The following is a 13,262-nucleotide window of genomic DNA, read 5'->3' on the forward strand; positions in this document are numbered from 1 at the left end:
CAGCTGAGCTTAGACAAAGCCTTCACATTGTCCAGGCGTGGACACTGTCGAAGTCGATTTAGAGGATGTGTATATTTGGACAACCATATAGACAAGTTGTTGGACGCCTGTTTTGGGCTCACGTCGTGAAAAACGAATATAGACATCCATATAGACAAGCTATTGGAGATGCTCTGAGTGGGTAGTAACACTCACCGTTAATGTTTGTGAATTTGCTCCCTGCAAAAAAAAGTTTATGAATTTGCGATCAATATTAGTAGGGCGGCGATAGGTGTTGGCACACCGGCCCAAATTTGGGTCGGTCGGCCCGCAGCCATTCGATTTGGGAGCGCATAACCGTTTGATCTGCTTCTTCTTCCTCATGAGCACATACGAAAAAAAAGACCCCCTGGATCTTGTCGCTTCCATTCATCTCGCCGGTTGCACGTGCTCTTCGGGGGCCGCCCTCGCCGGCCGTCCTCGTCACCAGTCGCTGCCCTTGCTGGCCGTCCTCATCGCCGGTGCCTACCCTTGCCGTTTGTCCTCGTCGACGATTGTTGCGGCCATCCTCATCGCCGGCTCCACACATGTAGCATCGGCGTCCCGCGGGTTGCAGCTCTGCCGACGACGGTTGTAGCTCCAGTGGCGACGGCAGTAGCTCGCCGGCGCTCGCCGCCACTCGTAGCACCTCACCGTTGTAACATCTCGCTCGCAGCCCTTCCAGTAAAATCGAGTGTCAGTTCCAGCAAAACATACATCCATCGTGGGATGCAGCAAACCGCGATGGCAGTTGTAGCTCGATGGGGCACATGTAGTAGCAATTTTGTGACATGGTTGTAGCATCTAGCAAAAAAGCCGCGATGCCAATAGTTGCTTGGAGCAGCGCCGCCTGTTGTCGCCGCTCGCGGTCACCATGCCCACCAGACTTGGTTGTAGCAAAAACTGCAGCCGGTCATAGCAAAAAGCAAAGTCGGTTGTAGCATTTGTCCACCCTGGTTGCAGCTTTCTGCCGCGCTGGTGTTCGTAGCGGACAGTTGACTGGTTCCAGCAAAAAACGATGCCGTCTGTAGCAAAATACGTTGCCGGATGTAGCAAAATCTGTTGGTCCAGCAAAAACAACTCCGATGGAAGCAATTTTGGGTGCTACTTCCAGCAAAACACTACGCCGGTTCCAACAAACGTGATCCGTGGTTGCAGCATCACCCCGCCCACTCCAATCCAAACTTGTCGTGGTGACCCCAGCAGCTCGTCGGGGTGAATCCCGCAGCTCGCCGCCGTTACTAGTTCAAGCAAAACCAGTATGGGATTGTAGCTCCCTCCCCAGCTGGTTGTAGCATCTGTGTGCTCCGCCGCCGTGGCTGCCGGTCGAGGTAGTAGCTCATCCCGTTGATTCTCGTCGTCGGCGCTCTGAGTAGCTGGAAAAAAAGCAGCGGATGGGGTCGAGACCCGACGGTGGCGGCGCCCTCCGGCGACCGGCCGGCAAAGCGATGGGGCCGGGCGACAAGGAGGTAGGGCGCGGGGCGACGGAGCTCGGGGGCGCGGCTCGCGGGCGCGCGTGAATTGCGTGGGAACGACGCGGGGATGGATGGATAAGATGCACGGGCCCACATTGGGGCAGAAGTTGCTATATGTGCGTGTGTGTTGTGCGTGACGAGGCAGGAGCCGGCCGAAGTTTCGGCCGGTGCGCCGGATCTAAACATTTACCACTAGATCATGAATGGCATGTGTTGCCGCGCCCATCTATTTTTTCAATAAAATGAAGAACTAATTCCTATTTTCAGGGTCATTAATATTTATTATTTTATAATATAGCTATCATCTTGTATATTTTCCGGGTCATATTGACCATCCTCTTAGTTCCATGTCTACCAAGTTCTTTCTAGCATCTCATAAATTGGATTATAAATCTACAAGACCATGAATGTGCCAAGAGGTGACCTTGCAAGGAAAGTGGAAACAAATGGCATTCCATGAAACTGATCGCTATACTAATAATCTTTACAAAGCTTCTCCACAAAACACATCAAAATAACTATAGCGTGACATCCTTGCAAAGTCCTATGTGTAAGTGACATCGGCAATACAATTGAATGATGGATTATCTGATGCAACTAAAGCAGATGGATTAATCAACGGCATGTGAAAAGCTGCAATGCTCTTTCTGGATGGATGAGCTCCTTCAACCCTTGGTGCATTTGATACTCCCAATGCTTGCGCCCTTTATATTTGTATAGTAAAAAATATCAGTGAAAGTACTACATGTACGGAACCTAAATGCACATGTGACCTTTCTGTGCAGATCAATACAAAAGATATATTTTTATAAATAACAGTCCAAGACACAACAAATACTATTTGGCCTCGCCTGGTCATGTACATTACAAACTTATAACTATATAAAAACTATGCAAAGATGAGCGCACATTAATCTTACCTAGGAAGAAGCTACAAAATCAATGTTAGCTTTAGTTGGTTCAGTGCATGCATATAAATCACTGGCACTTCTGGTCGCGGCAGCAACAGTCTCTCATCAAATCTGATGAACAAGAAGGTGAACATATGTAACGTTTGACGACTAAACTGGACTAAATTAAAGATGCACCATAAAGGGAAATATTGTGACAAATATGTACACAATGCCATACGCTCATGACAAACTGTTGTAGATGTTCTAAATAAGACAAGCATAAGGATCCATTTAGCAAAAAAAACATAAAATGCAAGACCTATTTATTCTAAAATATAATGCAAGGAAAAGATAATTCTAGAAATGGAAGGACCATACTATTTGAACAACTATTCATCTAAATACCTTAAGAATCAAGAGAATGTTCATTGCAAATACTAACGTAAGAAGAAATAAATGGTGCCTAAAATTCTTTATTCCAATTCATAATGCTAATAATTTGGCATACCATTATTGGTACTGCAAGATGAAGCAACAAAGTAGAGTGATCGTGGTCATTCCACCATTTTCTATCAATGTCAAACTCTAAACACACAAAGTTCATTATAAATCAATTAGCAAACTCTTGTTTTGATTTTATAAACTACTTTTCAAGTGTATCAGAAAGTCCTTTATTGCAAGGAAACATGGCGCCCAATTCAGGCGAGCATGCCTGCTGATCATACGAATCATTACTCTTCCTGCATTTTGTTAGCATGACAGAGTAGTCCGGACAAAGATGGAATAATTCACAGAAATCTTTGTCACAAAAGAATACACATTTTACCTATATATTGTAGCCCATAAGCATAGCATGTTCTGTAATTTAAAATGTATGGAAACTATGTGGTCTTATATTTAAACCAAACAATAAACTGGGTTCCTACACACAGACTACGATAATAATAACGACAAAGGAATAACACATGAGAAGTCGCGCGACAGGGCTATCAATTATTCCTCAGAGAACATAATAGATGTTTATCCAAAGCTGAGACGGTCCACGGGAAAGAACTTTCGCAAGGAGAACACCGAATTAAAAGAGAATTCAACATTGCAGCAAAAAATAGAGCTGAACATGCATTTGCATGAACAATTGTTTTACCTGACAGAAAATCAGCAACTTGGCATCCCTATCCTATTTTGCTGGGTGTAACAATAGCCTGGTGGACATCACTGCTGAAAGTTGTGCGATTCCCTGCCGAAATGTGTGTTTCCTATTGCTTGGAAGAGCCCAACCACATAAAAGACATGAGCAACGAAATAACCTTTCTTGCAAAAATGGAAACGTGCATCCCTGCTAAAGCAGAATGACTAAAAGCATGATCATAGTAAGATGATAATTTTTCTGAAATAAGGAATGAATCTGTGAGCACCTCCTTCAGAAGGCAACATTTTCGCAAAAAAAAACATGTCTCAAAGTCCGTACACTTAGCTCTCAAGAGACTACTCATAGCGGCAACTCCATTAGCACAGATTAAACCTATTTTTTATGAACCATGACGATAAATTTCGCTCCATGGAGGCATATAGAAGGATAACATAATATGCAGACTCATATAGACACCTATGGTCCAGTGCTTGACCCTCTCGGATGTTGTTCCGTCGCATTGAAAATATGCTAGGGCACATTCTTTTTAATTGAACCACATTGAGGCCTACAAAACAAGGATTAGCTAAAAAGAGATGCACATAGGTACCACGCATAGATCACAATAATACACCAGCCTATGTATGGTGATGTCAGTTATATATGTTATGCTTTTCAGGAAAGCATGAAGGCGACATATGAAGAACATCATCTTCTATCTTACGAAGAGCCTCTGTATTCATTATTCAGCGGTATCTCATAATTATATTTTCTAAAAGACAAAAAGATCCAAATCATGCATCTAAATTAAATAGCAAGATGTATGGACGGGCATGCTGACCAGGATCTGTGCAGTGACATCACGATCGCCATGTACTCCTTCCTCTCTCTCAGACTCCATGACGCCAGGAAGACCCGAATGCGCACTGTGACCATAGAGAACGGTAGAATCCGCTGAGCAACAATACATTGAAAGAGACACCAAGAAAGCATTTACCTGTATGTGAGGTTCTTCCCTTCTTCTCCTTAAGCGTTCGCTGGAACATAAGCCATGAGGCATATCGATCTTGAGCACGGCGGTGACCACGGGGAGAGGGGGCGCCTTCTTCTTCTCCTTGCCAACCTTCTCGTCCTTGCCGCCGCCACACCCCTTTTCTTCTCGGACTGCAAGGCGCGACCGCAAGGTGAGATGGGAAGTCATGGTTGGCTCCGTGGCTGGAGGTGAAGGTCGCGGAGAGGTGCCGCCGCTCCTGCCCAGCGTCGGCCGCCGTGCTAGGGTTTGCTCCCGCTACTCCGATCGATCCGGCCGTTCCTCACCTCCGGTTGATACAATCCAGCACCTCGCATCTGGCACACGGCAGGCCGCTCCTCTTTGCGCCTCAAATTGGGATTGGATGGATGCGCACACACGGCCGCTCCTCTAGATCCCTTGGTGATAGACCCCTTTAGCGAATAGCAGCACGGGCTCGAACTCCGATGACCTTTTGGCTCGCCGCCGCCATCGCCGTTGGCCTTGGTTAGGGCTAGCGAGCACACCAATCGCCCACGACTGGTCGGTTTGATGCTTTTTGGACCGATCTTTCTCCTCGCAGAATTCTCCCTCGCTTCAGTCGACAGGTGGGCTGTTTGGCCCAATAAACCACGTTAGTCAGAAAATGTTACGGGAGTAGTTGTCCTCAAGAAGCTGCGGGGACGGGAACGTTAAAAAAAACTATGCATCCAACGGCCAGGGACAACCATAATTTGAAATCGGACGGCTTCAAAGGTTGATAGCGCGAGGGAGCTTCTAGGGTGCCCAGTTATAATGTTTTAGGGTCGCGCTAACTGCCACACGTTTGGCAGGAAGGGAGACGCACCACACGTCTCTAATGTAAACAGATTGCCACGTCATCGCATGCATGCATGCAGGAATCTTTTTGGATTTTCAGTTTTTAAAATGTTTTATCTCTTAAACGAAAAATCCGATTGAAAATCCGTTTTCACCATTAAATCCCTCGCGATGAGATCTTCGAAACTAGATCCCATGTTGATATGTTTTGATGAAAAAAAATTGAATTAAAAGTTGCCATGTCTATTGCATATGAATTGCCATGATGTTTACACTGAAGTTGCCATGATATATTTCAGCTATTTTCTTCTACATTTAAAAGTAAATTTTGACATTTATAAAGCGGGGAATTAAGAAACTAGACTTGCCATGAACCATAAACTAAAATTGCCATGATACATGCACGTAAAATTGCCATGGTTCATACAAAAAATAATTTTCATGGTCAAAGTACTGGAGTTGCCATCATCAAAATACTAAAATTGCCATGATCTACAAACTAAAATTGCCACATGGCAACTTTAGTTTAAGCCCTATGGCAACTGCAGTGTATACATCGTGGCAACTTCTGGCAAAAAAAAATTCGTCGAAACATATCAACATGGGGTCTAGTTTTGAAGATCTCATCGAGACGGATTTAATGGTGAAAACGGATTTTTAGTTTGCTTTTTTATTTAGGAGATACAACATTTTTAAGCCGAAAATCAAAAAAAATTCTGCTAATGTCATCTATTCATACGTGGCAAAATGAGTGTTGATGGAGGCGTGTGGGCGATGTGCAAACGCCCACACGTGTGGGCGTTAACATTTCCAATGTTTTAAAATATTAGCAACTCTTTTTTTTTCTGTTCATTCGTTCCTAATATGATTTTTTTCTCTCTAACTCTGTATCAACCGTTGGATCCTCGCCCCCACAACGATCAGCGAGGAGACAGAAGGAAAAAAAAAACTGTATCCTCCATTGCTTCTTCCCCGGCGTTCGGAACTGGCCGCCACGCCTCGCTGTGGCAACCGTTTGCTGCCTAGACGCGGCCACCGCGCCGTCGCCTCCAGGGAGAAAGGTGCGTAGAGTGTGGATGGGTTTTTATGTTCGCGGTCTTCTGGATTGGAGCTGAAGCTAAATTCCAGAAATTACGTGCTTCCCTGCCATGCATTCTCCTCCCCGACATGGTGCTGCACCAGACGTCCAGACCCATGGATATGGGGGCGCCACGGCGGCAGGCAGGCCCCCAATGGCTTTGCCATAGTTCTCTCTGGCCTCTACACCATTAGGCCCCACGATTTCCCACGATCTCTCCATCCCCGCTGCATCCTCTTCTTGCATCTACTATGTTCTATGGATGCACATAAGGTGTTCGACGCTTGTCCTGGTGACCTGGTTCGTCTACACACGCGATGATTGTTTGGTAATTTGCGCGTTCCAACAGGGGTTGCTGCAGAGTGGACGGGCTATGACGTGATTGATTCCTAGAGAACATGTGGAATCTAACTGATTTTGTATGCCTCTGAGAAAAACCTTGCAACTGTCCGTTGCTGTTAAAAACAAACTGGACTTTCTCCTCAGAAGTGGATTCTCGGTTTCTGAATTTCTGTCTTTGTTCACTTCGCTTATCATTTCTATTTTGATTCTTAACCAAATAAACTCGCTTTCTTTTCATTTTGCTACTTGCCTATGCTGAAAATTTGCACCTACATAACAATACCGCTTTAATTCCAGAGCTTGTGAGCTTGGTGAATTGGTTAGTCTTACTGGCTTATCAGTCTTGTGGAAGGAGGGAAAGCCTACAATCTACATCTCTTTTGACCTCTGCTCCTTTCGTAACCATATCACTTTTCCTTACTGATCATTATTTACGATTTGACATATAGAGGTGGCTTTTCTGACTGAGCTGATTGCACCACACAAACATGAAATTCCACAATAGCTTCCTCTACATTTTGATGGATGCATCAAGACTGTCAGAGATTGCTAGAGGCAGCGCAATGGAAAGCTAGCTGGAGAAAACAAATTGTGGAGGTTGCCCCTGCTTGCTAGGCTTCCTGCCCTTTTTGCTGGGCACTAGTGCTAACCTTTTTCCTTTTTTTTTTGCTTCCCTTCTTTTCCACTGGTTTTGCTTATTCCGTTTGTTTTGTTTCTCCTTAGCTTTGGCTCCTTGTAAGTTTCCGTTCCTTCTTGGTTGTCTTTTTCGAATACAGAATCACGTTATTTAGATGTGTGTTTTGAGTTCTTTTATATGAGTTTCTGTTTCAGTTTTAAGCTTGCAAGCTTGATGAATCAGATAGTCTTACTGGCTTTAATGGGAAATCAGCCAGTCTCGAAGGAGGGAAAGCCTACACTGGACAGGTCTACATCCAATTCACCCCGGTCCTTCAGTAACCATCACATTTCCTCCGCGATCCTTGATTTCATTTATAGGCATGACTTTTCTGACTGGCGTGATTTTCAATCTTAGGTAACTTTTGTGATTGCGCCACATGAACATAAAATTCCATGTTAACCTTTTTTTTTCTCTACATCTGATTTATTGTCATTTCCTGTAACATCATTGGAATATTCAACGTTTGAAATTATGCCACACCTTCAACTACATGGCACAAGGCATCACATTAGTCACTTTCACACTCCTTTTTCTCTTACTCGTGATATGGAGATATTTGTCTTTACACGTAAAAGTTTTTTATTTAGCATTTCCCCACTTAGGGTAGTGAATTTAATGTATATAAATGTGCATAATGCATTAGCATGTCTCGCAAAAATCATTGGCCAACCAGCGAGCACCACATGGCATAACCCACCGGTAGCCCAGTCTTTCCCCCTTAATGGGTTTAATGCGACCCTTTTTTCTCTGGACATCTAACTTATTGTCTTTGTGCTGTAACATCATTGGGACATTTCAACGTTTGAAATTATGTCTTTCCCCCTTAATGAGTTACCAGTGATATTAGCAATATGTGGTCCTGGTGAAAAAGAAGTCATAAATAAGTGGTTGCCAGTGTCCAATATTTTCATTGGCCGACCTGGAGAGTGACAAGCATTATCGCTATTTAACGAGTTGCACACAAGGAGAGGAGTGCAGAATACAACAATTAACGACCTACCACTCCACCCCACCTTCACCTCCTTGCTCAACCATGAAGATATGGCAGCTTGTGATGATCCATCTTCTCACTCATACCCTCCTTTTCTTCACACCCAGCTCTCAGCCCACGAACAACCAAACTAGCAACTACGGCGTCGATCTCCCTGTGCTCCTATCATTCAAATCCTTCATAACAAGTGACCCTACACGGGCACTGTCCTCTTGGTCTTGGGACCCTGTCGGCAACGGCACGAGCACGGCGTCATTGCCTGTCTACTGCGAGTGGGTGGGCGTAGCATGCAGCAACCGCCGGCACCCTGGCCATGTCACTGCCATACGCCTGCAGGGTATCGGCCTGGCCGGCACCATCTGCCCGCAGCTCGGTAACCTGACTCACCTCCGTGTCCTCGATCTTTCAGCCAACAACCTGGCAGGTGAGATCCCAGGCAGCCTAGGTCGTTGTACATCACTTCATGCCTTGGATCTGGGGGTGAACTACCTCTCTGGTTCCATGCCTGCTTCTCTGGGTCTCCTATCAAAGCTTACATTTCTCAACGTCACCCATAACAATCTGACCGGTGATATTCCTATGCCATTCTCCAACCTCTCAGCCCTTTCAAACCTTAGTATGTCAAGCAACCACTTCCATGGCCAAATCCCAAGCTGGCTGGGCAACCTGACATCATTGACACACTTGGAATTAGCCCAAAACGGCTTGACTGGCCATGTTCCTCCAGGTTTAGGTAAGATGACTAATCTTGTTAAATTTGATATTCATGATAACAAACTGGAAGGCCCTTTTCCTCCATCCATGTTCAATATTTCTTCCATCACACTCTTGGACATCGGCTTCAACCAGCTATCAGGATCTCTGCCACTTGATATTGGCTTTAAGCTTCCAAAGATAAATGTTTTGGCCACACATGTGAACCAATTCAAAGGACCAATACCAGCCTCCTTGTCAAATGCATCCTCACTTAAATATTTGCTTCTTCGTGGAAATCAGTATCATGGTCTGATTCCACGGGATATTGGCATACATGGTCGTTTCAGGTCATTTTCATTAGGCCACAATGTGCTTCAAGCCACAGAGCCTAGGGATTGGGATTTCCTCACATCCTTAACCAACTGTAGCAATTTGGGAATACTAGACCTTGAACAAAACAACCTTGAAGGCGTTATGCCAGTTACCATTGCCAACCTATCTAAAGAGCTCAAATGGATTGCTCTAGGTAGAAACAAAATAGCTGGGACCATACCTGCAGGATTAGTGGCGTTTCAAAAACTTACCATGCTCATTCTCGCAGATAGCCTTTTCACAGGCACCTTACCTCTAGATATTGGCCAGCTTCCTAGCCTCCAGTACCTTGACCTATCCCATAATAGATTTGATGGGAAGATACCACAATCATTAGGCAATATCACGCAATTGAGCAATCTCTCTCTATCTAATAACTTTCTGGATGGCAGCATTCCAGCAAGCCTTGGCAATCTAACAAAACTGACATCTCTGGATCTGTCCAGTAACTCCTTGAAGGGGGGAATCCCACAGGAGATACTTAGTATTCCCTCTCTGACGGTACTTCTCAACCTCTCCAACAATGCTCTAAGTGGCTCCATTCCAACACAGATAGGGAACTTGAATAGCCTCAGCACAATCGACCTATCAATGAACAAGCTCTCTGGTGAAATCCCAGACGCTGTCAGCAGCTGCGTCCAACTAAATTCCCTATATTTGCAAGAAAATCTTTTGGAGGGACAAATACCCAAAGGTTTTTCTTCTTTGAGAGGACTCGAAAATCTGGATCTTTCCAATAATAACTTAGCAGGAGCCATACCTGACTTCCTCCAAACTTTTGAGCTCCTAACGTATCTAAACCTTTCTTTCAACAACCTATCTGGTCCAGTGCCAAATACAAGGATCTTTGGCAATGCCACTATAGTGTCGCTTGCTGGTAATAGCATGCTATGTGGAGGTCCTCCATTTTTGAAACTCCCTTCATGCCCATCACACCAGGCTAATTCACTGCACAGAGTCCGTGTCATAATATTTTGCATGGTTGGCACTTTGATCTTCTGCGTGTGCATTCTGGCTGCAGCATGCTACTTTATGAAGACAAGAACCAAAGCAAATGACGTTGATCAAAGAATCATATTTCACAATGAGAGAATATCCTATGCTGAGATAGATGCAGCAACCAATTCATTCTCACCGGCAAATTTGATAGGTTCCGGAAGTTTTGGGAACGTGTACGTCGGAAATCTTCTTCTTAATGAGAGTTTGGCTACTGTAGCAATCAAGGTTCTCAATCTTGCCAGACGAGGAGCTAGTAGAAGCTTCTTGAGAGAGTGCAATGTGCTAAGGAGGATTCGACACCGGAATCTTGTCAAGGTGATCACTGTATGCAGTGGTGTGGACCATAATGGTGACGAATTCCAGGCACTTGTCCTGGAATTTATTTGCAACGGAAATCTAGATGAGTGGCTGCATCCAAACACAACGACTAAGAGCACTAGGGCCTTTAGAAGGCTAAGTTTAATGGAAAGGCTATGCATTGCTCTTGATGTTGCAGAGGCTTTGGAGTATCTTCACCATCAAATTGAGCCATCGATAGTTCACTGTGATATCAAACCATGCAACATCCTTCTAGATGATGACATTGTCGCGCATGTTACCGACTTTGGTCTAGCAAAGATTATGCGTACCGAAGAATGCAAGCAAAGTGGTGGTGGAACTGAAAGTAGCTCATTTGTGATTAAAGGCACAATTGGATACGTCGCACCAGGTCAGCCTTTCTTAAAATTGGAACCATTGCTGAATGCTGATGCATCTCAATAATTTCTTCCCAAATTTATGTCTTAGTCATTACATAGCCATTAGCCATAACATCTTTGTTTATATGTTTGTCAGAGTATGGCTCGGGATCTGAAGCCTCCACAGATGGTGACGTATATAGCTACGGTGTGTTGCTATTGGAAATATTTACTGCAAGAAGGCCAACTGACAATTTCATAGATGGTGTGACAAGTCTTGTCAACTATGTCAAGATGGCCTATCCTGATAAGCTACTGGAAATAATGGATGTTAGGGCAACCTACAGCGGAGACATGCAAAGTATCACAGACATATTCTTATATCCTATATTTAAGCTTGGCCTAGCTTGCTGTGTGGATTCCCCAAGACACAGAATAAAGATGAACGACGTAGTCAAGGAATTGAACACCATAAAGAAGGCATGCACAGCTCATATGTCTGTCCATGAATTTTGAGCAACTACCTAACCCGAGTGAGCATTGACGTGTTACGATCATCTCTACAGCTCTGCATCCCTGTGGCATTGTGTTTGTTACTTGTTAGGGGTAATAACTAATAAGGGTAGCACCCAAGTGTGAGGGTGATACCCGTATGAGGTAGTACCCAGTTAGTGTGTGTTTGGTTACGGACAGTTATGGTATTCCGAATATTCTAGGTTTGTATTTTGTCATGTCATGTACTTCCTCCGTTCATTATTATAAGATGTTCTATTTCCTAATTTGGATGTATATACACGCATTTGTGTTTTTGTTCAGTCATTTTCCGTATGTAGTCCATGTTAAAATCCAAAACATCTTATATTTGTGAACGGAGGGAATACTATAAATTTTGCCTCTTGGCTCTTGGATACAGTAATGCAACAAGTCAGAGTTGCAACTTACAAGTACGGCCTGTTTGTGGTGATTCCATATCTATTATATTTTGTCACTATCCCTGTTATTTGTCTTGAGAATATGCAAAGAGAATTGTGTGTCATTGTACTATAGGCGGTGCTCACAGTTCTCATGGAAAATAAGTTTGTCCTCGCAAAAAAAAAGGAAAATAAGTTTGCCGATCTTTTTTAAATTGCTTAAAAGACTAGTATATCTCATGCCTCCTACTCGCAGCAGATTTTCAGTCCCCTCCCTGTCGTTCACGGTCTATGTAATTTCTTGAATGCTACCCCCTCCGTTTCATAATTCTTGTCGTGGTTTTAGTTGAAATTGGAGGCAGTACTTTGCTTCAGTCAGCTAAAACTCATGATGGTGTTTATCGCAATCTGTTTGCCATTTTAATTCAGATGGCTTAAATTCAGTGCTTTGGGTGTTCATAGCATATGCTGCTGTCTCCACTCTGCACTCTCATTGGCCCTCGCTTTGTATCCAGTGATTGCTTAAGCTCAAACTAATCTCCACTGTGGCAAATAAGGACGACCAAACATATACCGCCTGATTGTCATTCATTCCAGAAGGAAGCAATTATGCGCAAGGACGAGCAAACATATACCGCATGATTGTCATTCATTCCAGAAGGAAGCAATTATGCGCTGCATTCAACAGGCTACGATTCTGTTATGGACAATAAATCTCCTTGAAGCTGCTCCATCTATCGAGTTGTTTGATATTGCTCCACTACAATAAATTATATAAAAAGACCTCTACGATAGTAGGTTGGGATCCATCAATTCATATCATCTATGATAGTTTAGAAATAGGCTGTCATGTGATGAAAAAGACCTCTACTATAGTAGGTTGGGATCCATCAATTCATATCATCTATGATAGTTTAGAAATAGGTTGTCATGTGATGAAAAAGGAAATGTGGTTGGGACCATGCTACACCCATGAAATATGACATCCATGTAAAAAGGGAAACGTTTACTATCGGCCGGCCGCCTCGTTCGCTACGTGCGTTGGGCTCGCGCGCTCAAGCCACGTCATGCTGGCCCAACCGCACCGTTTTTTTTTCTTTCTTTTTCTCTAATTGGGAACCTCATCCACTCGTTCCTTCATCTTTCTTGTGCCGCTGATTTCTCCGCCGAGCTC

General features: G+C 44.1%; 1 protein-coding gene across 3 annotated transcripts; it reads left to right on the plus strand.

The window, feature by feature from the left end:
• The first annotated feature begins 6,311 nt into the window (after positions 1-6,311).
• LOC119307660 (receptor kinase-like protein Xa21) lies at positions 6,312-11,992 on the plus strand. Of its 3 annotated transcripts, none has more exons than XM_037583727.1 (3): positions 6,317-9,166; positions 10,523-11,209; positions 11,335-11,992. In XM_037583727.1, the coding sequence occupies exons 1-3, from the start codon at positions 8,476-8,478 to the stop codon at positions 11,691-11,693; spliced, it is 1,737 nt and encodes a 578-aa protein (XP_037439624.1). In that variant the 5' UTR covers positions 6,317-8,475; the 3' UTR covers positions 11,694-11,992. The 3 variants fall into 3 exon arrangements, with proteins under 3 accessions (XP_037439623.1, XP_037439624.1, XP_037439625.1); XM_037583728.1 differs by having other exon boundaries at positions 6,320-8,857; XM_037583726.1 differs by having other exon boundaries at positions 6,312-11,209.
• Positions 11,993-13,262: the final 1,270 nt, after the last annotated feature.

Source organism: Triticum dicoccoides, chromosome 5B (genome assembly GCF_002162155.2).
Source record: "Triticum dicoccoides isolate Atlit2015 ecotype Zavitan chromosome 5B, WEW_v2.0, whole genome shotgun sequence".
NCBI classification, from domain to species: domain Eukaryota; kingdom Viridiplantae; phylum Streptophyta; class Magnoliopsida; order Poales; family Poaceae; genus Triticum; species Triticum dicoccoides.